The following is a 25,812-nucleotide window of genomic DNA, read 5'->3' as shown; positions in this document are numbered from 1 at the left end:
AAGGGTCGAGAACAGAAAGTCCCAACTCAGTGTGCCAAAAGCTTTGTTGATGTCGAGGGACAAGAGCATCGCTGGGATTTTTCTAGTCCTGCAAAGGTGTGTGAGGTGAGTGATTATTCTGATGCTGTCAGGGGCTTGTCGACCAGGGACGAATCCTACTTGGTCTCCTCCTATTATTGAGGGGAGGGCTGTGTTCAGGCGTTCCGCAAGAATTTTCGTAAGGATTTTTACGTCGACATTTATTAAAGATATGGGACGATAGTTTTGAATGTTTAGTGGGTCTTTATCTGGTTTCGGTATCATAGATATTGTGGCCAGTGGGGCTGTTTGGCCGACGTGGTTACCTTCCTTTATTGCATTGAAGTAGTTTACTAGGTGGGGGGGTTAGGATTGGGGAAAATTTCTTATAGTATGGGGCGGAAAAGCCGTCTGGGCCTGGTCGTTTGCTGCTCTTAAGTGTTTTGATGACGTTTATCACTTCTTCGTGGGTGATCTCAGAGGCTAAGTGTTCAAGAGTTGTTGTCTTTAGTCTGGGGAAGGATATTTCTTGTAGGTAAGAAGTAATTTCTTCTTGTGGGATGGCGTGTTGTTGGGAGTAAAGTTTCTTTAGAAATTTTTGAAACTCTTGAGTTATAGTAATTGGGTTGGCCATTATTGTAAGAGAACATACAGGTAATGGCCAACTGTTGACATTTGTTTTAAGGGTTGTAGGCTTCGCTGTCTTAATGGCAGCATGCCGAAAGAGTCTCATATTTTCGGGTGGTTTTCAGAGGTGTAGCCACATCGACTCTGAGAACGGGTGGGTTATAAAGTAATAGTTCTTGGGGAGAGATGGTTCAAGTGGACCTAGTAGGAGGTTAGGGGATGATGGTGTGGGAAAAGTGATATTAATAGATAAATAAAGTGGGGAGAAGGAGGAGGGGGATTAATAAAAAAAAAAAAAAAAAAAAAAAAAAAAAAGGGGGGGGCAGGAGGGGTAATTCACAGATATTTTACGGTTACTTGCGTCTGTGCTTCATTTTCGTGGAGTCCTTGTCGGTCAGCTGCGTTGGTCTCAAGAAATTGTTGAATTCTTCCTCTTGTTTTCGGAGGTGGGTCTTGAGGATGATGGTGAGGCTGGTGGTAAGTCTGTGGAGTTCGGTTGTGGTGGTGGTTGTTGGATGTTTAAATCTTTAAAGCATCGTCGGGCTCCTTCTGGTGATAGTATCGTGTGTACTTTATCTTGGTAAGAGAAAGTCAATTTAAATGGAAAGCCCCATCTATATTGTATTTTTCCTCTTTGTAGAATTTGTAGGTAGGGCTTAAGTGCTTTCCTTTTCGAGAGAGTTGAGGGGGCCAAATCTGGATATAGTTGGTAGTCGAATCCTTGGAAGGCTAGTTTGTGGGAGGAACGAGCTGCGCGCATTATTTGTTCCTTAGTGCGGTGAAAGTGGAGCTTGAGCACTACGTCTCTGGGAGGCCTGTTAGGGTTTGGTGCTCTCAGGGCTCTATGGATTCTGTCAAGTTCCAGTCTGTCGATTGGGATGCTGGGGCAGAGCTCTTGGAATAGTGCAGTTATTGTTGATTGAAGATCTTTTATCGATTCAGGGACTCCACGGATCCGTATATTATCGCGATGGGCTCTGTTTTCTACTTCTTCTAGTTTGTCATGTAGATAGTGGATTTCATCATGGAGCTGTTCTATGTCTTTTTCATGGGATTCAAGAACTATGGTGGCGTTGTCCATCCTATCTTCGAGGGCGATTGTTCTTTGGCTGAGTTCTCGAATTTCTCCAGAGAGCTTTGTTGTTATTTCTGAAGAGGTCTTGGACAGTTGTTTTTGTAGCAGTGATTCTATCTGAGTTAAAAGATTTTCTGGGATATTGGGCATAGGGCTCGTTGTAGAGCTTCGGTTCGGGTTTGGATCTCCGCTGTTTGGTTGTGATAAGTTTTGTGAATCCTCTATTGAAGAGCGGGAGTTTTGGTCTGAGGAAGCAGAGATGTCTTGTGATTTTGAAGGTTTTTTTGTGCTCGTTTGTGGGGGTAGGGAATTTTTCCCCTGTCTGGTTTGTGTGGGGCGCATGATTGCGCTATTAATGGCTTTCTTCTCTCTCGTCTTTTTCTCTCTCCCTCCTTTTCTGTTCAGGATATTGGTGATGATTTTTGGGTCCACTTGACGGTTTAGCCACCGTGTAGAGTCTTGTGTGGCTAAGGGTGCATTAAAAGGAGGTCATCCTTTTTACTCCTGTCTTATTTCTTCTTTCCTCCTTTTCTTTTCTCCTACTCCTTCTTCTCCTCCCTCTTTGTCACCCCCTCCTTCCGATGGGATGTGTGCAGCGCTCTGTTTGTGTAGCGCGTGTGGAGTTAGGGAGGTCTTTATATATAAGTTGTAGCGATTATGTGTCTTTTCTTCTGGCAGTGCTGTTCACGACCACTTGGTGGCAGCAGAGTCCAAATCTTGTGCTTTTCAGTATAGGACTGTTTGAGTAAAGTGGATTTGTCTTGCGTTGTTGGTTGTTATCTCTGAGTTCAGGAGAGGTCGTTAATAGAGGTGGTGGGGGACTCCTCTAATCAGGGGGGGGGGGGGGGGTTGGTTGTCCCAGGAGGGAATGTGTCTCTTAGCAGTTTGCCTTCTTAGATTTGTTGTGTTGTGGGCTCTGCTGTGTAGGGTGTAGCAGAGTTGAACAGGACTCACCCAAGTTGTTCTAGGAGTCCTATATCAGCTTTCAGCAGAGTTTGTTGCTGTGCCTTTACTGTAAAGTGTTGCTCCTTTGTAAAGTCGGGGTATTCACACGGCTTACAGGAGCGCCTCCGCCCGCGGAGGGGGGTTAATGGCGTCTTCGTCTCTGACAAGGGGCCAGGGGATCAGTGGCTTAGTTGTTATTGCTTATAGGGTGATATTCTGTCCCCACTGATTATCTTAACCGTGAGGCTAGAGTAGTGTCCCTGGCTCTGTAAGGTCGTTATGGCGGGAGTTAGTGAATGTCGCCCTGCCGGCACTGCTTCTCTTTTTGCAGGTGCGGGATGCTGACTGCTGTTTCCAGCGTGTATGTCGTGCCCGGGGGGTGGTGGGTCGCAAGGGGGATCTTGATTCTCCTCACCTTGATTCCCTCCTCCTACGGTTCGGAGATACGCTGAGGAGGTTTTTCCCCGTTAGCTTCTGTTTCGGCCGTCAGGTCGATGTAACCGGTGACCGCCGGCGATATGGAGGAGCTTCTCTGTGGGCGGTAGTTGGGAATGGTGACCGCACCCGGGGGGGCTCTGCGACCCTCGCACTGCCGCCTCGTCGGCGTCTCCGCCTGAATTAGGTTGCTAGTTTTCCCCGGGGTCGGGGTCCTTTCTGGGCTCCGAAGAGCGCTTCTGTCCGCGCGGGGGGGGGGCTATGGACGTACCTGCCGTCAGCCGAGAGTCGCGGGAGAGTAGGCTCCAGAGGCGCGCGCCGCCTCACCGACCTTGTGCAGTCGTCGGGGCTCCCGCCGCCGGTTGTGTGGAAGATGCGGTGTGCAAGCGGGTGTTGTCTGCTCCGTAGAGGTCGGTAGCAGTTGCCCGGCGGACCCCGCTGTTGGTTTAGGGAGCGCAGACACTTTTTCCCGCCGTCAGCGGCGTGTCGTGGTCTGCAGGCCGCAATAAGCCGCCGGCTTTTTCCTCCTCTCCGCTGGTGTCTCGTCTGCCGGTCGTCTTCTCAGACTGCTCTCCGGTGTTCCGGTGAGTAGCTGTTTGCTCTGTGGTGGGAGTTTAGTTGTCTGGGGTGACTGGATGGTTTGGGTATCTCACTTTGTGCAGGAGCTCTGGTGAAACACGTCCGCCCTGAAGGAAAGTCAGGACACGCCCCCCTCCCTGTTTGTTTTTTGCGGGAACAGTTGTATTTTCCACTGGTGCCACTGAAGCGGCATTTATTGGGTTAATAGCCTTGTTCAGCAGACACCCGCAATATGTAGAGGGAGATAGGTAATATTTCTTGCCAATGCAGGATGTAAGAATGCAAAATCTGTAGTAATGAATTCCTCTTGTGAATTTTTTTGCAGTGACTGAAATAAAGTCACGCTGGAGAAGCGCCCGAAAAAAGTTACATGGATCAACCATGCCCACAAAGACATCTGCTCACCGGGTGAAAGCATGTTGCCAGAATAATTTAACGGTGCTCGCACAAGCAAGAGGGACAAAACGGAGTCTGGGTGTTGGTTTATAAGCTGTTTTCCAAGGAATGGGCAGTTCTCTAGGGGTTGGGTTTACAATAAGGGGCGGCTGCTGGTTTTTCTGCGCGTTTTTTTCCGCAACACATCCGCGTATATCCGCGCGTGATTTTTCACGCATCCGCACCTATCCGCAAGCACATTTAGGTACCATACGCGCGTGAAAATCCGCTAGCGGAATCCGGAACGCTCGTGTGCAGGCGGCCTAAGGCCGCCTGCACACGAGCGGGTCGGATCCGGCAGCGAGAATTCTCGCCGCGGGACCCGACCCGAGAGCCTGCAGGGACGAGCGCGTACTCTCCCGCGCCTGGCGGCCCCAGCTCTTTCATGTGCCGGCTGCGGCGCAGCCGGCGCATGCGCAGACCGAAGCCGGCGGCCGGGTGAGTGCGTGCCCCGCACAAAAATAGGACATGTCGCGGTTTGTTTGCCGTGCGAGATTTCGCGCGGCCAAACCGCGGCCGTCTGCATAGGAGTGCGCATTGTAATGCACTCCTATGCAAACTTTCAGCGGCGGAAATCCCGCGGCGGGATTTCCGCCCATGTGCAGGCGGCCTAAGGCATCCGTCACACAGGCGCTTCTTACTGCGATTAGCATGGCATTCTGAGCACCACGCTAATCACAGTAGAACGCTCCCATTGTTTTCAATAGAGCCTAGCAGACATCCGTCCAATCACGGTGCTTTACAGTGCTGCGATTTGGGAGCGGAGTCTGTTCTATCTATTGCATTTAGCGCACCGCATCAATGAGGGGGTATGCTGAACCCCGCTGTCAGCTGCAGAGAGCTGAGGCCGACAACAAAAAGAATATTGCGGCAAAGCGCTACTGTGTGAGGGAGGCCTTAGTTAGTTTAATGCAGGCACATTTTGGGCTCAAGCAGGAGACAAGAACATATCCTGTTCTCTGTGATCAGGAAGACTTTGGGAAAGGATTTCCAAATTTCACACAGCAAGATATAATCCCATCCTTGAGTGCTAATATGCAGTTCCTACACAGACCTGTAATAGAGTGGGGGGCGCTCATATTTAGGATTCATTTAGAAGAACAGCTCTAAAGGACTCAACATGTCGAAACTTCAATGAGCACCATGTAATACTTCACATTCCCTGTAGAGGCACTGCAGGGACGCTGAACGCTTGCTCCTATGTTTTTGTATGCTCTGTTTCTTGCAACAGGTACCCCATGAATCGGATATAGACCGGAGGCCTTTCTAACATAATGTTTTAATTCTCACAGTAAAAAACTACATGTTAGAACTGGTATGCACATTAGTACATACCGCATTATAATATCCACGGTACACATATTATATACATACATTCAATATCATATTAACCATCAAGATATCTCCCTTCCTAGGCAGTATCAGTGCCATATCAAGACTGCAATGGGGGCATCAAATGACCTTCTTCCACCCTTTGAATCTGTCAGCAGAATACAGGCTTTTGTTTGTAGTAGTCTGTTTTTAGCAAATTGAGCAATAGACAGACTGTCATAAAGTATGTTATACAGATTTAGCAAATGTTAAAGTGACATTTAATGCATTATGATACCTCAACTATTAGTAATACAATGTTGCAAACAGAGTTATCAGAGGTGCTGGTCATGTTAAGGATTGCTGCATATGTACAGCATTTGTCTATTACCAAATCACTCCAACTTGAGAGCTATTTGGGCAGCAGATTTCAATAGGGGTTGCAGCAGTACACAGCCAATGACCTAGAGAGGATTAGTTTACAGTAAGTGTATATACATACCTTGACAAAAGTCTGGGGCATTTCTGAGCTGCTGATCTGAAAGAGATTCCCCAATCCAGGCAGAGGTATAGGTCCCGGGGGTAGGTTCTTCTGTTTAACCTTACCCCACCATTTAATGAGATAAATTAGGAGAGTGACCCCAGTAGCCAGGAGAAGGGTTGCAGCAATATTCAGAGCCATCCTGGTGATTACAGCTCTGACTGTATTATGTCCTTGGAATTAATGCTGTATATGAGGAAGAAGAAGGGAACAATCTGACATCTGATCCTGAGGACAAGGAGGGAGTGTTCACAGCACAGAGAAACAACCAGCATATAATGCTTGGGAACAGGGAGGGAGTGTATACAGCACAGAGTAACAACCCAGCATATAATGCTTGGGAACAGGGAGGGAGTGTATACAGCACAGAGTAACACTTCAGCATATAATGCTTGAGAACAGGGAGGGAGTGTATACAGCACAGAGTAACACTTCAGCATATAATGCTTGAGAACAGGGAGGGAGTGTATACAGCACAGAGTAACACTTCAGCATATAATGCTTGGGAACAGGGAGGGAGAGTTCACAGCAGAGAGAAACAACCAGTATATAATGCTTGGGAACAGGGAGGGAGTGTATACAGCACAGAGTAACAACCCAGCATATAATGCTTGGGAACAGGGAGGGAGTGTATACAGCACAGAGTAACACTTCAGCATATAATGCTTGGGAACAGGGAGGGAGTGTTTACAGCACAGAGTAACAACCAGCATATAATGCTTGAGAACAGGGAGGAAGTGTTTACAGCAGAGAGTAACACTTCAGCATATAAGGCTTGAGAACAGGGAGGGAGAGTTCACAGCAGAGTCACAGATCTATTGCATAATACAGTCTATTGACTTTTGGAATCTTTTTGATTTTGACATGACAGCAATAACTATTTAATTGAGATTGGGTGTAGTCAGATAGGATGCTGGTATTAAAGGGGTTTTCTAGGAGTATAAAAAGGTGTAAAATATTGAAGATGCTTGTAATATGATAAGTAAAGATAGCGGAGTACCTTTGTGTGTTTTTGCACTTTCTTTCTGCGCCTCCAGCTCCAGTTGCTTGAGCATTTCCTAGCTGGAAGCGTTTCTCTGGATCTGCAGGCAGCCCTCCCAGTCATCTGCCCACTCCACCGCCTAGCTCTGTTTATACATTCTCCCTGAACAATCCATGTCTGACTATCACACCAACTCAACTGCAATCCTTGCTTAAAGGGACCTGCCATGCCCCCCATAAACCAAAAGGGCCATTTATTGCGCAAAATGTGTTCAAACAAAAAACATGCACAGAACTCATTACATGTAAATGCAAAACATTCTTCACTATTAGTTTACTTTTCGTTTCCCCAAAAATAAGACAGTGTCTTATATTAATTTTTGTTCAAAAAGGTTTAACTTTTCTACATGTATAGCTGCCTGGACACTATTTAAATTGGCTTTTTTTAATTAACTGTTGGCAGGGCTTAATTTTGGAGTAGGGCTTATATTTTAAGCATCCTCAAAAAGCCTGAAAAATCATTTTGCATCCTCAAAAATTCTGAAAAATCACGCTATGTCTTATTTTCAGGGTATGTTTTATTTTCAGGGAAACAGGGTAGCATAAAAATCATCGCTGGATCGCTGGCTTCTCGCTTTGAGTAAACGCTCCCCACTCAGTGATTCATATAGAATGACAAGAAGGCAGCGAGAAATCAGCGATAGTCAGCAGTAACCTGCCTGTCTAAACGCTCTGCAGCGGCACTAACAACTAGCGGTGACGTTAGCGCTCGGGCAGTCGTTTAGCTGACAGGCGTCCTGTGTAAATGTAGCAGAAGTCATAGTGCTGTTAGGAGACATGACAGGGAGCTGGGCGATGGATTTTTTAGAATCTCATGTGGGGTCCTAATCGTGAAGTCGGCACACGGCACTAAAATCTGACTCTTCTCAGAGTTGCATGTGTATGCTCTACTATGTAAGTCGAAGGGAGAGCGCTCACCCGGGACAGTCATAATTTCAGGCCGCGTGCCGCCTTCAGAGGATGACAGCACTGGATGGTGGTGCGACAGGTTCTGGATGGTGCGACGATGACAGATGGAGGCAGTGGGGGCTCAATTCTTCTGTAAAAATCACTTTACTGAACAGTTGCATAATCAACGGGTTACACTCCATGGGAAAGTCTATGTACTTCTTTTTTAAAGTCTTTATTTATAATCATGAAAGACATTGAAACATGTATTGGAGCAATATTGCAAAACAAGGAATAGTCAGGGTAAAGTCCATAGGGAATGTTTCATTACAGTTGAAGTTATTAAAATAATATGACCTAAGATGCACTGTAAAGTTTAAAATAGTGACAAATGGACCTTGCCAGGAGAAAATGTAGGGTAGGATTAGTATAATAAATAGAGATGAGCGAGCACCAAAATGCTCGGGTGCTCGTTGCTCGAGTCGAGCTTTCTGCGATGCTCGAGAGTTCGTTTCGAGTAACGAACCCCATTGAAGTCAATGGGCGACTCGAGCATTTTTGTATATGACCGATGCTCACTAAGGTTTTCATTGGTGCAAATCTGGAAAACCTACGAAAGTGATGGAAACGACACAGAAACAGATAGGGCAGGCGAGGGGCAACATGTTGGGCTGCATCTCAGGCTCCCAGGTCCCACTATTAAGCCACAATAGCGGCAAGAGTGCCCCCCCCCCCCCCTCAACAATTTTTACTTTGGACAAACCCTCATTAGCAATGCATACCTTAGCTAAGCACCACACTACCTCCAACAAAGCACAAGCACTGCCTGCGGCACACACTGCTGCCTCTTCTCCGGGGTAACATGCTGCCCAACCCCACCGCACGACCCTGCGTCCGCAGCGCACACAAAAGTGTCCCTGCGCAGCCTTCAGCTGCCCTCATGCCACACGCTGGCTTCATAGCCAAACCACCCTCATGTCTATTTATGTCTATTTAAGTGTGTCTGCCATGAGGAGGAACCAGAGGCACACACTGCAGAGGGTTGGCAGGGCCAGACAGTAACCCACTTTAAAAGGGGCGGGGCGATAGCCCACAATGCTGTAGAGAATCAATGAGAAATAGACGTTCGATCTTCATTCCAATCCTGTGCCACCTCCTTCAGGAGCTGCAAACGTGGGCATGAAGGGGACTCAGCTGCCAGCCCAGCACTTCTACACATCTCCACAATGCAGCAATACTCGGTGTGGGAAGTATGTGAGTGGGCCCTGGGTCTGCCTCTGTCACAGCAAACACCTTGTGTGGCCCAAGGTGCTGCGAGTGACATAGCAATAGGGACTCCATGTGTTAACACACTACTCATTCTGTTTGGGTGTCGGATACCTCATCAACAACGCAAGGTGTAAACCATCTGCACTCTGCACCCTACCCAAGTCTGTAAGTGTTCTGGGGACAGAGAGGTAAAACAACTCAATGGGAAGTCTGTGTGCACCCACAGCATGGGTGGCTCCCAGGAACCCACAGGCGGTACATAAAGAAATCCCACTGCAGTGCCCCGGATAGCTGAGGTAACGTGAGAGAAAATACATATTGGCTTCGGCCCACAATCCATGCCTTAGGCAGTCTGGGTTTTTTTGGCAGCCCACGATGGGAAGACTTAGTGCACCCATAGTATACGTAGACCCCTGTAATATTCCTGTAGCAAAGGTATAAGCTGACCCCAGTAACAGTTATGTTGCTGAAGTCTAGGGAGACCCCAGTAACATTTCTGTAATAACACTATAGACAGATCCCAGTAACATTTCTGTAGCAAAAGTATAGGCAGACCCCAGTAACATCCTTGTAGCAGCAGTATAGGCAAACCCCTGTAAAATTTATGTGGTAGCAGTATAGGCAGACCCCAGTAACATCCTTGTGGCAGCAGTATAGAAAGACCCCTATAACATTTATGTGGCAGAAGTATAGACAGACCCCAGTAACATTCTTGTAGCAGAAGTATTGGCAGACCCCAGTAACATTTAAGTGGCAGCAGTATAGGCAGACCCCTGTAACATTTACGTGGCAGAAGGATGAGCCGACCCTGTTACATTTTTGTAGCAGCAGTATAGGCAGACCCCTGTAACATTTCAGTGGCAGCAGTATAGGCAGACCCCTGTAACTTTCTTGTAGCAGAAGTATAGGCAGGCAGACCCCAGTAAAATGTCTGTAGTAATAGTATAGGCCAACCTCTGAAACCTTGGGGTACCATGAGCGTAGGCGAAGGCCGGAAAAATTAGTTGGATAAGAGTGTAGGCGTGGGCCCGAAAAATTAGTGTACCAAGAGTACAAGTGTACCTCTGAAAAATTGATCAACCGAGAGGGCAGGTGAAACCCATAAATATTTTTTGAAAGATACAGCTCATTGTTGCTTAATTTGTAACAGAGCCTGTAGGCAGCCCTGTTGAAAAAATTGGTTCATGTTAAAGTCTCAATACTTTTGAAACTTTGAAAAATTGTAAAAACATTGGTAGATGTAGATGAGCCTTTTGGGCCGCAGAAAAATTGGCCGTTCAGCGTGATGACATGTTGTTTCTGGAGGAGAAGTAGCAGGAGGAGGACTAATGTCAGAGACAGATTGACAAAGATAAATGCCCCGTTTTACCATTAATACAGAAGACTGCTTTTATCTGCGGTTGCAGCGAAAATAATCTTTAGGTACTGCTGCTTTCCGCTGGTGGAGAAGAGAAGTCTGGGGAAATCCAGGCTTTGTTCATCTTTATGAGTGTAAGCATGTCGGCACTGTCAGTTGACAGGCGGGTATGCTTATCCGTGATGATTCCCCCAGCTGCACCAAACACCCTCTCTGACAAGACACTAGTGGCAGGGCAAGCAAGCACCTCCAGGGCATAGAGCGCAAGTTCGTGGCACGTGTCCAGCTTTGCCACCCAGTAGTTGTATGGAGTAGAGGCATCACGGAGGACGGTGGTACAATCGGCTACGTACTCCCTCTCCATCTTTTTACAGTGCTCCCTCCGACTCAGCCTTGACTGGGGAGTGGTGACGCAGTCTTGCTGGGGAGCCATAAAGCTGGCAAAGGCCTTGTAGAGTGTTCCCCTACCTGCGCTGAACATGCTGCCTGATCTGTGCGCCTCCCCTGCTACTTGGCCCTCAGAACTGCGCCTGCTGCCACTAGCGCTGTCAGATGGGAAGTTTACCATCAGTTTGTCCACCAGGGCCCTGTGGTATTGCATCACTCTCGAACCCCTTTCCTCTTCGGGAATGAGAGTGGAAAGGTTCTCCTTATACCGGGGGCCGAGAAGGGTGTACACCCAGTAATCCGTAGTGGCCAGAATGCGTCTAATGCGAGGGTCATGAGAAAGGCAGCCTAACATGAAGTCAGCCATGTGTGCCAGGGTACCAGTAAGCAACACATCGCTGTTCTCACTAGGAAGATCACTTTCAAGATCCGCCTCCTCCTCCTCCACAGCCCATACACGCTGAACAGATGAGAGGCAAGCAGCCTGGGTACCCTTTGCAGTGGGCCCAGCTGTCTCTCCCCACCTCCTCCTCCTGCTCCTCCCCCTCCTCATCCTTCAAAACGTGCTGAGATATAGACATCAGGGTGATCTGACTATCAAGTGACATACTCTCTTCCCACGTCTCCTGTTCTGACCGCAAAGCGTCAGCCTTCATGCTTTGCAGCGAGCTTCTCAGCAGGCAGAGCAGCGGGATGGTGACGCTAATGATTCCAGCATCACCGCTCACCATCTGGGTAGACTCCTCAAAGTTTCCGAGGACCTGGCAGATGTCTGCCATCCAGGCCCACTCCTCGGTAAAGAATTGGGGAGGCAGACTACCATTACCCCGTCCATGTTGGAGTTGGTATTCCACTATTGCTCTACGCTGCTCATAGAGCCTGGCCAGCATGTGGAGTGTAGAATTCCACCATGTGGGCACGTCGCACAGCACCCGGTGCTCTGGCAGATTAAACCGATGTTGCTGGGTCCGCAGGGTGGCAGCGTCCGTGGTGGGCTTGCGGAAATGTGCGCAGACGCGGCGCACCTTGCCAAGGAGGTCTGACAAGTGCGGGTAGTTTTTCAGAAACCACTGAACCACCAGATTGAAGACGTGGGCCAGGCATGGCACGTGTGTGAGGCTGCCGAGCTACAGAGCTGCCAGCAGGTTACGGCCGTTGTCACACACGACCATGCCCGGTTGAAGGCTCAGAGGTGAAAGCCACAGGTCGGTCTGCTCTGACAGACTCTGCAACAGCTCGGCTGCTGTTTGCCTCTTGTCACCTAGGCTGAGTAGTTTCAGCACGGCCTGCTGACGCTTGCCCACCGCTGTGCTGCCGTGCCGCGCCACACCGACTGCTGGCAACGTGCTGCTCACATTTCTTAATTGAGAGTTAGAGGTTGCGTAGGAGAAGGGGGAGGGTTTAGAGAAGGTGGCATAGACTGCTGCAGATACCAGAACCGAGGAAGGACCCGCTATTCTGGGTGTGGGTAGGACGTGTGCGGTCCCAGGCTCTGACTCAGAGATATAGTGGCCCTGCCAGCCAGTACTTGTCCACGTGTCCGTGGTTAAGTGGACCTTCCCAGTAACCGCGTTGGTGAGGGAACGATCGATGTTGCGGGAGATGTGCTGGTGTAGGGCTGGAATGGCACACCGGGAAAAATAGTGGCGACTGGGGACCGAGTAGCGCGGGGCAGCCGCCGCCATCATGTTTTTAAAAGCCTCCGTTTCCACAAGCCTGTACGGCAGCATCTCCAGGCTGATCAATTTGGCAATGTGCACGTTTAAAGCTTGAGCGTGCGGGTGAGTGGCAGCGTAGTTGCGCTTGCGCTCCAACGCTTGCGCTAGCGACAGCTGAACACTGCACTGAGAGACATTGCTGGATGGGGTCGAGGACAACGGAGGTGAGGGTGGGGGTGCAGGCCGGGAGGCGCTCGAGCCTGTGTCCTGAGAGGAGGGTTGGATCTGAGTGGCAGGTTGGGGCACAGGGGGAGAGGCAGTGGTGCGACCAGGAGGCGGTGAACGGCCTTCGTCCCACCTTGTGGGGTGCTTGGCCATCATATGCATGTGCATGCTGGTGGTGGTGAGGCTGGTAGGGGTGGGTCCCCGGCTGGTCTTGGCGCGACACAGGTTGCACACCACTGTTCATCAGTCGTCCGCACCCTCACTGAAAAACATCCACACCTTTGAACACCTAGGCCTCTGCACAGTGGCTTGGCGCGAGGGGGTGCTTTGGGAAACAGTTGGGGAATTCTTCGCTCTTGCCCTGCCTCTACCCCTGGACACCCCACTGCCTCTTCCTACCTGTCCTGCTGCTGCACTTGCCTCCCCCTCTGAAGACCTGTCCTCAGTTGGCTTAGCGTACCAGGTGGGGTCAGTCACCTCATCGTCTAACGGCTCTTCCTCCGAATCCTCTGTGCGCTCCTCCCTTGGACTTACTGCCCTTACTACTCCCTCACTGATAGACAACTGTGTCTCATCATCATTGTCCTCTTCACCCACTGAAAGCTCTTGAGACAGTTGCCGTAAGTCCCCAGCCTCATCACCCGGACCCCGGGAACTTTCCAAAGGTTGGGCATCGGTCACGACAAACTCCTCAGGTAAGAGAGGAATAATTTTTTCCCAATCAAGGCAGGGGCCCGAGAACAGTTCCAGGGAGTCTGCCTGCTCATCAGAATGTGTCATTTTCATGGAGTGACGAGGCTGGGAGGAAGGAGGAGCAGCAGCGAGAGGATTCAGAGTTGCAGCAGTGGACGGCGTAGAAGACTGGGTGGTCGATACATTGCTGGATGTATTTTCTGCCATCCACGACAGGACCTGCTCACAATGCTCTGTTTGTAATAAAGGTCTACCACGTGGACCCAAAAATTGTGATATGAAGCTGGGGACCCCAGAAACGTGCCTCTCTCCTAATCCCACAGCAGGCGGCTGCGATTCACCTGGACCAGGAACTCGGCCTGTGCCCACAACCTCACTTTGACTCCACGTTCTCTCCCGCGTCCACGTCCACGTCCTCTAGGCCTACCCCTACCCCTCAACATGGTGTATTACGAATAGAGCAGACACAGAGCGGTGTAAATAATTATGGAATTATTGGCGTACACTGTCACGCTGACAGCGGTTATGTAACGCTAACTCCAAGCAGAAACAAAGAATAAGGAAGGCTGCAAACAAGCCTAGCCATGCAATAGTGATGCAGTACAATTCCCACAAGACACCCAGTAAATTTCGGACGGTCACAGGTAGCCGTAAGAAGGAACTTTTATTTTAATTTTTTTGAAAAAGAATACAGGCTATATAGCGTGTATATGACTTTCACTCTATCAGTGGCTGTGGCTGTACGCTGTGCGTGAAGTTGACGGCAGACACAGAGCGGTGTAAATAATTATGGAATTATTGGCGTACACTTTCGCGCTGACAGCGGTTATGTAACACTAACTCCAGGCAGAAACAAAGAATACAGAAGGCTGCAAACAGGCCTAGCTGTGCAATAGTGATTCACTACAACTCCCAGCAGCCAGGCAGTAAAATGCACACAGTCACAGGTAGCCCAATGAAGGAGCTTTTATTTAAATTTTTTTGAAAAAAGAATACAGGCTATATAGCATCTATATGACTTTCCCTCTATCAGGGGCTGTTGCCGTACACTGTGCGTGAAGTTGACGGCAGACACAGAGCGGTGTGAATAATTATGTAATTATTGGCGTACAGTTGAAGGCTGACAGCGGTTATGTAACGCTAACTCCAGGCAGAAACAAAGAATACAGAAGGCTGCAAACAGGCCTAGCTGCGTAATAGTGATTCACTACAACTCCCAGCATACACCCAGTAAATTTCAGACGGTCAAGGGTAGCCCAATGAAGGAGCTTTTATTTAAATTTTTTTGAAAAGCAATACAGCCTATATAGCGTGTATATGACTTTCCCTCTATCAGTGGCTGTCACCGTACGCTGTGCATGAAGTTGACGGCAGACACAGAGCGGTGTTAAAAATTATGCAATTATTGGCGTACAGTTGGAGGCTGACAGCGGTTATGTAACGCAAACTGCAGCCAGAAAAAAATTATACGCAAGGCTGCAAAAAGGTCTGGCTCTGCAATAGTGATGGACTACAACTCCCAGCAGCCAGGCAGTAAAATGCACACGGTCACAGGTAACCCTAAGAAGGACCGTTGGGATTCTTTTAGACAGGATTCTACACTACACTGTCCCTATCTCAGGAGCACTTTCCCTATACTCTGTATAATAGACTGCTGACTGAGAACGCTATAGCCTGCACAGCCAGAGATGAAAAAAAAAAATTGTGCAAAACTGCTCCCAGCAGCCACAACAGTAATGCACACAGTCAGATATGGCCCTAAGAAGAACCATTGGGGTTCTTGTACACAGGATCCTACACTACCACTTTCCCTATAGCAGGAACAGCACTCTTCCTGATCTCTCCCAGTGCGTGTCTGAGGCGAGCCCGCTTTAAGTACTCGTTGGTCATCAGTACTTGATCTCATCAGCCACTCACTGCAGGGGGTGGGATAGGGCTGGAACGTCACTGGAGGAAGTTGTAATGCCTTCCCTGCCTGTCTATTGGCCAGAAAATGTCGCTAAACATGCAGGGAAGGTACCGAGCATCTCGAACACCCTAATGCTCGAACGAGTGTGCTCTTTTATCAAACTATTTATCAGAATACTATACCACAAGTATGCCAGAGCCAGTGAATAATATAGCTTAGAGTAAGGCCTCATGTCCACAGGCAGCTCAGATTCCACATGGAGGGATTGAACTTGCAACCTTCAGGTCATGAGCAAGAGCTTAGGACTGTATTTCTGCTGCCTTAACACTCTGTGCCACACAAGGAATTTGGCATGTTGTCTGTTTTCCTAGGCAGAGCAAAGCGCCGACACTTAGCTCCGCCCAGTCTCGCCCCCTCCTATTGCAAATAGTGGTGAGGGGCGGAGAGGGGGTGGGAGCTCAATTCCTGCTCCTGGCTCTTCCATCCTCCTCCCCCTGCAGACAAGGACACCGTATATCTGCTCAGCGTGAAAACCGAGCCGATATATGGTCGTCTGAAATAGCCCTAAGAGAAATGATCTCATAATGCAAATGATTACAGCTGCAAAACTACTTATTCCAATTCACTGGAGAGGCTCAGAACTACCTACATTACAGACCTTGTTTGATAAGCTTGATAACATTCATAGGATGGAGGAATTAGCTGTCTACGAAAACAGACAACATGCCAAATTCCTTGTGTGGCACAGAGTGTTAAGGCAGCAGAAATGCAGTCCTAAGCTCTTGCTCATGACCTGAAGGTTGCAAGTTCAATCTTTCCATGTGGAATCTGAGCTGCCCGTGGACATGCCTGAAAACCGAGCCGATATACGGTTGTCTGAAATGGCCCTTAGGATAGAAAGATTTTTGGGAGTCCATAGGAGAATCAGTAATGAAGCTAAAAGAATCTTTCTGCTCATGATTTCATTGATATGGTCAGAGATTTTCCCCCAAAAGCCCAAAGTTTTGGGACATTCCACCAAAAGTGCAATATCGTACCAGGGTAAACATTGTAACACCAACATTTATCACAAGGGGCGAGATTGAGTTTATGAAGATAGACTGGTATGCGGTACCACCTGGTTAGGGTTTTGTAAGAGTTCTCCTGGATTTTAACACATCTGGAGACACCATGAGAGCGAGAGAGAATAGTAGAAGTGGTCTCTTTTGTGAAAGGAGTTACAAGTTCTTTCTCCCAAGCTAAAACAAAGTCTAGTTGAAGGGAGGAAGAGTAGTATAGCAGGCCCTCATATAGTCTGGAAATCAGATCGGAGAGCAGTGCAGGCCGTAAAATGTATGTTTCTAATTAGAGATGAGCGAATATACTCGCTTCGAGTAATTACTCGATCGAGCACCGGGATTTTTGAGTACTTCCGTACTCGGGTGAAAAGATTCGGGGGGCGCCGGGGGGCGGGGGGAGGCGTGGCGGAGCGGGGGGTAGCAGCGGGGAACAGGGGGGGAGCTCTCTCTCTCCCTCCCCCCCCCCCCACTCCCCGCTGCAACCCCCCACTCACCCACAGCGCCTCCCGAATCTTTTCACCCAAGTATGGAAGTAATCGAAAATCGCGGCGCTCGGGCGAAAAAGGGGCGTGTCCAAGTAGGTTCGCTCATCTCTATTTCTAATCAAAAAGGTACGTGTCACGTCTGTCTTCTGAGATCTGTGGTACTACAGGTTCTCTGGAGTTCTCCTGCTCAGGTGTGGGGGATTGTGCTCGCTGATTGGTCCAGTCAGCCAATCACTCTAGGTCAGTTCACATAAAGCTGTCTTCCCAGGTGTGTGTGTGGTCAGCTGTCTCTGTTCTCATTTCTCTCTCTGTGGTTTGTGAGCAGGTTCTGTGTGTGGTGGCTGCAAGAAAGGTTTGTGGTTTTGTCTGGTTATGTCGCTGGACTCATGGTTAGTGTAGGGACTAGTGGTATTGCCGGGAGCCATGATGTGGCTTGCTAGCTTTCATATTTTGGCCAAAATGTCAACAAATGCTTGCCATTTATAGCATTAACATCTTCTACTAGTGTTTGTGTGTTTGCTGCTGTATGATGTGATTATGGCTCTGCGTGTCTCCTTATTCTATCCAGTTGTCACATGTGTCTGCTTGCTAGCCTGGGTGTGTGGGTTCCTAGGGGCAGCAAGGGCCCAGATCCGAAAATTGCTGGGCCGCCCCTTATTGGGGTGATGTCCCCGCTCAGGTAGGTCCTTGCTCATCTTCCTTTGTAGAAGATAGGGAGAGGTGTTAATCAGTGGTAGTTTCTCCTGGTGTTCCCTATCCCCAGTAACGTTTGTGTGGGCCCGGTGCTCACTAGCCCACACGAACGTAACATAATGCCCCTCTTTTAAAACTGGGGGGCATATTAGTGATACGTCTGTTACAAGTGGTCCGGCGTGTCTGTTTGTCTCATGACTGTTGCGTTTGTTTCTGGTGTTTGCTCAGAATGTATTTTTTTTTTGCATGCGTGTGTTGAAGCTTATTCCCCTGTCTTCCCTGAAGATGGTCTGGACACCTGGAGTGCATGCATTAAGTAGTGTGTGGTATGGTGACCACACAGGTGCATACATCTGCAGGTTTCTTCTTATCCCTTTGCAGGTACAGCTTCCAAACATCTGATGTTGTTGTGCATGGTGCAGGCTGGGGATGGTGATGGTGGGGCAGCCACAGTGTTCCTTGAATGCCAGGTAGGTGATGCACGGCACCTGTTCCCCTTGTACGGGTGTGGTGGCTCCATACAGCTTTGGTTGTATTGGTGGCATGCATGACTTCTGAGTGGTTTCATATGTTATGCGCTATGTTGTCTTTATGTTGCTGACTTTCTCCTGAGTATGACACTATCTGTATTAGTATTTCCTTTTCCTGCTGACTGCCTGGCATCCGCACTAGGCCCATATAGATAAGTTCTGTGCACGCTATGTTAGCAGGAAGGATTTTCATATCTTTGGATTTGTGCACTCTTCTTGCAGACTTCTGTGACTGAGGCCGGTTGTGTAAGGTGCAGTGGTCCTGTTCAGAGGTGCACAATTTGTTACTCCTTCCTATTTGTTTCCAATGCATCAGATCAAACCGCATATCGGCCGGCCGATATGCACTCATGGGAAAGAGCCGTTACTGAGAGCAATGACATTTCCTTGTCCAGTAATGACTGGAATTCGGGCCCCATTTTTGTGAGCAGGATTGTTTGACTTTCCAAAAAGAATCAGTGCTTTTGGTCCTAACAGCTCTTAAAGCACTAATACAAGGTAGTCATAGCCTTAATAATTCCCATTTAGAAATATTTAAATTGTGTAAACATTTCTGTGACCATAAATGACAAAGTAAAACAGTTCTTTGTATTTCTTTTTAAGACCTAATTTTCCATCTATGTAATTCATTTTCTTGAACTCCCTTGAATCTGAATTCGCACTCTGGTAGCCTGGAAACAACGTCGTCCAGCGAAAAAGAGAGGTTATGACCCACTAGTTAATCTTCAATATAGTGCTAAACCTTCATAGAATGTTGCAAAGATGGCTGTTCCTAACAGAACTGAGCATGCTCCCTAGGAACTTTCTGGTAAGATGATGTTAGCACTATAAAATAAATTTCTGCTGCCCCACAGAGTGCAGGGATTGTGCTGGTGAGTCTAGGTGCTGCTGTAGAGGATCAACAGCTCATAGAGAAGAAAAGGTAGTGGAAACCTCAGCCAATGGATGTCACAGGGGCTGTTCAAATTGGTCCTGCAAAGTCTGAGTGAACGCCGGGATCAAGGGAGAAGAGCCATCTGGAGAATAGGGACAGTGCTGGATCATGCAGCAGAGCAACACCCAAAGTCCAAAGAGGGTATCAAAGTTTGTTTTCAATGAGTCATAAGTGAGGCCAACCTTAGTAAAACCAATAGATGTGAACACTGTTGGAATTTAGCAACCAACAGGCCTGTTGCATAGTAGCGTGCAACACCCTAAAGGACTTGAACTGTTAAACTTTTATTGCTTGCAGATATGGACTGAGATAGAGATACAAGAGTGCAAGCCTAGTTAGCAACACTGGTTTATGAACCCACGTCAGTAGTAGAATGTTAAACCCTTTTAAAGCTGAACTGAATGAGACGTTCCATAAATTATATTTGATCTATGGGACTCGTCTGCTTACAGCCTTAGTGATACTGTTTTGCCAGCATTATTATTCTGTACAAAGTATTATTATTTCTAATTGTGCATTAAAGGGGTTGTCCCGCGCCAAAACTGTTTTGTTTTTTTTGCATAGGCCCCCCCGTTCAGCGCAAGACAAACCCAAGGGATGTGTTGAAATTTAAAAAAAAAATTTTACTTACCCGAATCCCCTCTCTGCAACTTCTTCCTTCTTGTCCTCCAAGATGGCCACCGGGATCTTCACCCAAGATGCACCGCGGGTCTCCTCCCATGGTGCACTGTGGACTCTGTGCGTTCCATTGCCGATTCCAGCCTCCTGATTGGCTGGAATCGGCACACGTGTCGGGGCGGAGCTACGCGATGACACGTAGAAGGGGCGGAGCCAGAACGCCGCTCGTGCCCGGACCGACCAGAAGGGAAAAGACCCTTCTGCGCAAGCGCGTCTAATCGGGCGATTAGACGCTGAAATTAGACGGCACCATGGAGACGGGCACGCCAGCAACGGAGCAGGTAAGTGAATAACTTCTGTATGGCTCATATTTCATGCACGATGTATATTACAAAGTGCATTAATATGGCCATACAGAAGTGTTTAACCCCACTTGCTGCCGCGGGACAACCCCTTTAAGGGTTTAGTTAGCCAAAGCTAGTGATGGGTGACTCTATAGTAAAAGATAAACTATTTGCTTGTTATAACAGTACTTGTTTTCATTGATTTGTTCATAAATAAGTTCTACATTTTTGTAACACCTTCTGCTTCATCTTATCCTGTATCTGTATTACCACACCACCCACCTGCAACACCTTTGACAGCATATTAGCTCCCCGCTTGAGGTAGCGGACAAGGTACAACCTGATTCTTCATAGACTCTCTGGAGCAAAGCCAGAAGGTCAGACAAGGATCACACTACTGGATCTCCTTGGACTACCATGGACTACCATGGACATTCTCACTGGTTGATTATCAAGGTAATGTTCATCAGCTGCTGATCATCAGCCTGTTTATTGTTTCACAGCTATGTTCAGGATTTGACTGTCATGGGCATATGTTTATTGGTTGATTATCATGGGCATGTTCAGCAATTGACAACATGAACATGTTCATTAAATCTCATCATGTTCATTTTTGACTTTCATTGCCCGTGGCAGTCCACACAGTTGCTATGTGGCCCGTGGGACAGGGAAGCCCAGGACCTAATGTTTTCACCCCCATTTCATCTGATTACTCACTTGTGAGCAAAGCAGCGGTGAAGCAATAGTGGTTACATTGGCTGCAATTTCAACCTAGTCTCTGAGTTTTGTTATGGGGCCCCAGGGGTTCTTTGTAGCCCTGCTCATAATACCACCAGATACCGGCGATCGCGTTAAAGTCAGTGAAAAGTTAAAAACAATTAAAGTTTCAGCTCCCCTTACAGATCGGATCCGTAAGGGGAGCTGAGAATACTCACCCCCCCCCCCCCCATCCTCCGTGCTGCCCGGCATATTGAACACAACAGGGCCTAGTAATGAATGCTGTGGCACCCCACTAGCAATAGTGACCCAACCCAGCTACATATGTATTCGCCCAGACTGAGCTGTCTCATTTTATATATCAAGCTATTATGTGTCAAATGCTTTAGAGAAATACAGATATACAAGATCAATAGACTCTCCCTATCTTTTTCGTTAGTGTCTGCAGCCACCGACATCGCCACTTTTGTGGATGCCTGCGTAGGGGGAGTATATCTTGGTGCAGCTGTTTGTGGGTGTTAGGGAGTCTGCTAACATTGCTTCTTCTGCAGGCGCATGCTTAAGGAAGTTTCTCAGCACGGCTCTATGTAGGAAGAGTATTGGACTGCTCCTCCAGGTGATCGGGCTTGGGGTTTCCAGTTGTGCATAATCGCAGTAGGGCATTGCTGGCACAGGGGTGGGCCGAGGAGATAAGTCCCCTGTTAGTAGATGAGGCAGCCATGTCCCCCTTTGGAGGTGGTATCAAGTGATCTATTTAACCGGATCTCGGTTCAGACATACCCTTGGTTCCTATCCATGCTAGCAGTCTCCCAACAAGGCAGGCCATTATTTTGTTTATTACTATTTTCTTTATCCCATATTTATTTTCCTTTGCTACATTTTCTTTTCAGATAAAATCAGCTAGACAACCATTTCTGCCTTTTTACTCTATCTGTAGGGCAGGTCTAGAGATAGTCTGCGATAGTGATTGTACTAAAGAACCTTTACATAGAACGATTATCATTCAGAATCGTCCAGATTTCCACGCTCCCACGGGAATCTGGGCTATAAGCATCCCGTGTAAATGCATGAATCAGCAGAATAACTGAATGAGAGTTGTTTAGTCATTCAGTTTCTGCAGAAGTGTTCAGTGTAGGCCTTAGTCAGACGGGCGTTTTTAGCCACGATTTGCGCATGCGCATGCGTCCGGCGATTTTATAAAACCATTGCTTTGCAATGGTATCGGACACATGAGCGCTTTTTATGCGCTCGTCCGATAAATTATAGAACAAAAAATCGCAGATCGCACCTATCTGCGATACTTGTTCTCTTCTGTATATGCGCTCAATGGGGCCGGCGGCAGCAGCGCCGACCCCATTGAGAACATATAGAAGACAAATCATTCTTCTCTGCCACAGCTGTAACAGCTGTGGCAGAGAAGAACGATGTTTGCCCATTGAATTCAATGGAGCGGCAATACAGCCGCTCCATTGAAAGCAATGGGCTGCCGGCGTGCGCGGGGTGAATTGTCGGGAAGGGGTTAAATATATAAGCCCTTCCCTGCAATTCATCCTAAAATGTGTTAAAATAAAAAAAAAATTGTATACTCACCTTTCCGCTGCAGCCGGAGTCCAGCCGCGGCCGCTGTCAGTTCTCCTGAACTGCTTCTCGGCACTATTCAGCTGGCGGGGCTTTAAAATCCCCGCCTGCTGAATGATCTGCCTCTGATTGGTCACAGCCCTGACCAATCAGCGGCCGGTTTCACTCACACACCCATTCATGAATTCATGAATGGGTGAGCGACTGCTGCCTCTCAGCGCTGAGCCAATCAGGGGCAGGTCTGACTCACATCCATTCATGAATTCATGAATGGGTGTGAGTGAGGCATGCCTCTGATTGGCTCAGTGCTGAGCCAATCTGGCAGGTCTGACTCACACCCCCTTCACACCCACTGCAGGACGGCCGCGCGGAGCTCCGGCTGCCGGGAGAAGGTGAGTATACAATTTTTTTTTATTTTAACACATTTTAGGATGAATTGCAGGGAAGGGCTTATATATTTAAGCCCTTCCCGACAATTCATCCCGGGCTCGCCCGCAGCGCATTGCTTTAAATGGAGGCGGCTCTATTGCCGTCTTAATTGAATGCAATGTGCTGGACAGCTCCGGCCCGTTTCTAATGAAACGCGGCTAGGAGCAGATTTTCGGGCGATTTGCGGGCGACTTGCGCGCAGTGGTCACGCGATTTGCGGATGCGCATCCGTCATGCGATCCGCAAATCGCGCGAAAAAACGCCCGTCTGACTAAGGCCTAAACAACAGTCCTTCACTTTTGAATGACTGTCTACTTACTGTGAATGGAGGCGGGTGGGTGGAGAAGTCTTTCCAGTTTACTCCACCTCCATTCTAATAGTGCTGTGAGCGATGCCAGTAATACTCGCTCCTGTAAAACAGCACAAGTGCGATCATCACTGGGATGAGCTGTCACGCATTGTTTGCCCGACAGCTCATCCCGTGTAAAAGGACCATTATCTTGGAAGGTGATGATACCTATCTTGGAGGTGCTCCTGATGATCCAGCTGGTCTTGCTGGAGAAACACGTTGAGTAAATTTAAGCTTATATTATGAACAGGGACCAGGCTTTTGAGAATATAGCTAGCCTTTGTGTATTATGATTAGCTATTATATGAACGTGAAACAGAGTATATAGTGAACTATGAAAATAAGACCTACCCCAAAGATAAGCCCTAGCATGATTTTTTCAGAATTGTTGGGGACGCTAGAAATATAAATTCTACTCCCAAAATAAGTCAATTTAAATAGTATCCAGGCAGCTATACATGTAAAATCTTTTGGAGCAAAAATTAATATAAGACCCTGCCTTTTTTTTCAGGAAAACAGGGTATTAATGAGGGCATATAGAGCATTTGTTTATAGTAAACATTCTAATGAGTGCATTTACTAAGGGATAGAATTTATGTTAATGGCCATGTGTATCCACTGTGAATAACCAGCATGCTAATGAGCTTATTGTTCAGAGGCTTCCCTTTTGCATTCCTCTCCTGTTAATGGCTCTTATGCTAATTCATGCCCTCTCTTTTTTTTAACCATTAAACTATTTAGTAGTTTTTTGGTATAGAAGGTGGGTAGTGATGAATATTGCTCTATGTACTAAGATTTATTGTGGCATTAATATAATTGCCATTGCCTCCATAATATTGATACCACGTATCTATTGTGGATCCAGATATTATGTTCATTGTCACTAATGCTTTCATGATAATATTTATATGGGTAAGGATTTGGGTTTTTCAACCTTTAGCAGTTGGCCTTTATTATTCTTTCTCCAATATTTGACTCCTACGTGTTGCATGTGTCTGGTTTCTTTAAGTTGCTTTTCATCTTCAGCTATTTTACCCGGACTGTTGCTGCTGCTTTTGAGTTCTCTTTTTCTCCACAAGGGTTCTGGGATTGAAAGTATTGGCAACTTAGTTCCCTTTGTAAAGATCCATATATTATTGTCATTTGTTGTCCTTTGTATTACTGGTCCAGTTTTTATATGTATTTTCCTTCAATAAAAGTTATATTTTAGGGGTTTCCCTAGTGATTTGTTTTGGATTTGGGTATTCCCCCTTTTCGGCCATACAGGTCCCAGGACTGGAAACACAAAGCTTCCTTGTAAGTAAATGTCCAAAATATGTAGCTCTTGTAAACCAGAAGAGTTAAAATCTGTACTATTTATTAGTTGATAGGAAGAATCAAATGAACAGATTGGGAAAATCAGCAGACCTTCCTCAGCACTGAATGTACTGTCTCTGTGGGATCTTACTAAAGTCCCATTTATATGTAACAATTGTTTATCAAAATGCGCTCAGATTAACGAAAGTGCGCAATAATCGTTACATCTAAATGCGAACCATCGTGCATTTTTCCTTTTTTTGTTTGTCGCTCAGTTTCAGATTGCATAAAAATCATCTCCGTCTTGCTCACTTCCCGTTATGTCTAAACACTAGAGATGAGCGAACGTACTCGTCCGAGCTTGATACTCGTTCGGGAATTAGCGTGTTCGAGATGCTCGTTACTCGTGACGAGTACCACGCGATGTTCGAGTTACTTTCACTTTCATCTCTGAGACGTTAGCGCACTTTTCTGGCCAATAGAAAGACAGGGAAGGCATTACAACTTCCCCCTGTGACGTTCAAGCCCTATACCACCCCCTGCAGTAAGTGGCTGGCGAGATCAGGTGTCACCCGAGTATATAAATCGGCCCCTCCCGCGGCTCGCCACAGATGCATTCTGACAGAGATCAGGGAAAGTGCTGTCTTGCTGGAGTTGCTATAGGGAGAGTGTTAGGAGTGATTTTAGGCTTCAAGAACCCCAACGGTCCTTCTTAGGGCCACATCTAACCGTGTGCAGTACTGTGGAGGCTGCTTTTTGCAGTGTTGCACTTTTTTTTTTTTTTTGTATATCGGTCGTACAGAGCATTGCGCCCTGCAGTAATTATACATAGTCCAGGGCCAGTAGTGGTGAGGCAGGGACAGAAGACATATATTGTGAGGCAGGGACAGAAGACATATATTTATTGAATATAGGCAGTGGGCCTTTGCAAAAACATTTGGGGAAAAAAATCTATTTGGGCTGCCTGTCACTGTCCTCAGTGTTCTGGGTCTCTGCTGGGTGTAGTTGTCCTCCTAATTCATACGCAGCCAGCTAAGTGTTACAGCAGGCTTGTGCAAAATTATTTCCTGGCGTTCTGTAAGCGAAGTCAGCCTCCAACCACAGGCCAATAAGCGGCACATTTAATGACAGCGTTCTGTTTCTGCACTACTGGTAATACACCATGCTGAGGGGTAGGGGTAGGCCTAGAGGACGTGGGCGCGGCCGAGGACGCGGAGGCCCAAGTCAGGGTGTGGGCACAGGCCGAGCCAGTGCGGTGGCCAGGGGTAGAGGCAGGGCCAGACCGAATAATCCACCAACTGTTTCCCAAAGCGCCCCCTTGCGCCATGCCACCCTGCAGAGGTCAAGGTGCTCTACGGTGTGGCAGTTTTTCACAGAGACGCCTGACG

General features: G+C 47.6%; 1 protein-coding gene across 2 annotated transcripts in view; it reads right to left on the bottom strand.

The window, feature by feature from the left end:
* LOC136633382 (cytochrome P450 2H2-like) overlaps positions 1-25,812 on the bottom strand; it is a 61,510-nt gene that overhangs the window by 31,192 nt on the left and 4,506 nt on the right. Inside the window, exon 2 of one of the 2 annotated variants that reach the window (XM_066609081.1) lies at positions 5,928-6,152. In XM_066609081.1, the coding sequence (XP_066465178.1) occupies positions 5,928-6,107 (180 nt within the window). In that variant the 5' untranslated portion in view covers positions 6,108-6,152. Of the gene's footprint in view, positions 1-5,927; positions 6,294-25,812 lie in introns of those variants that run through there. The other variant, XM_066609080.1, reaches the window with a different exon arrangement.

Source organism: Eleutherodactylus coqui, chromosome 6 (genome assembly GCF_035609145.1).
Source record: "Eleutherodactylus coqui strain aEleCoq1 chromosome 6, aEleCoq1.hap1, whole genome shotgun sequence".
NCBI classification, from domain to species: domain Eukaryota; kingdom Metazoa; phylum Chordata; class Amphibia; order Anura; family Eleutherodactylidae; genus Eleutherodactylus; species Eleutherodactylus coqui.
Note: the sequence above shows the minus strand (reverse complement) of the source record. Positions and strands in the feature narration are given on the sequence as shown.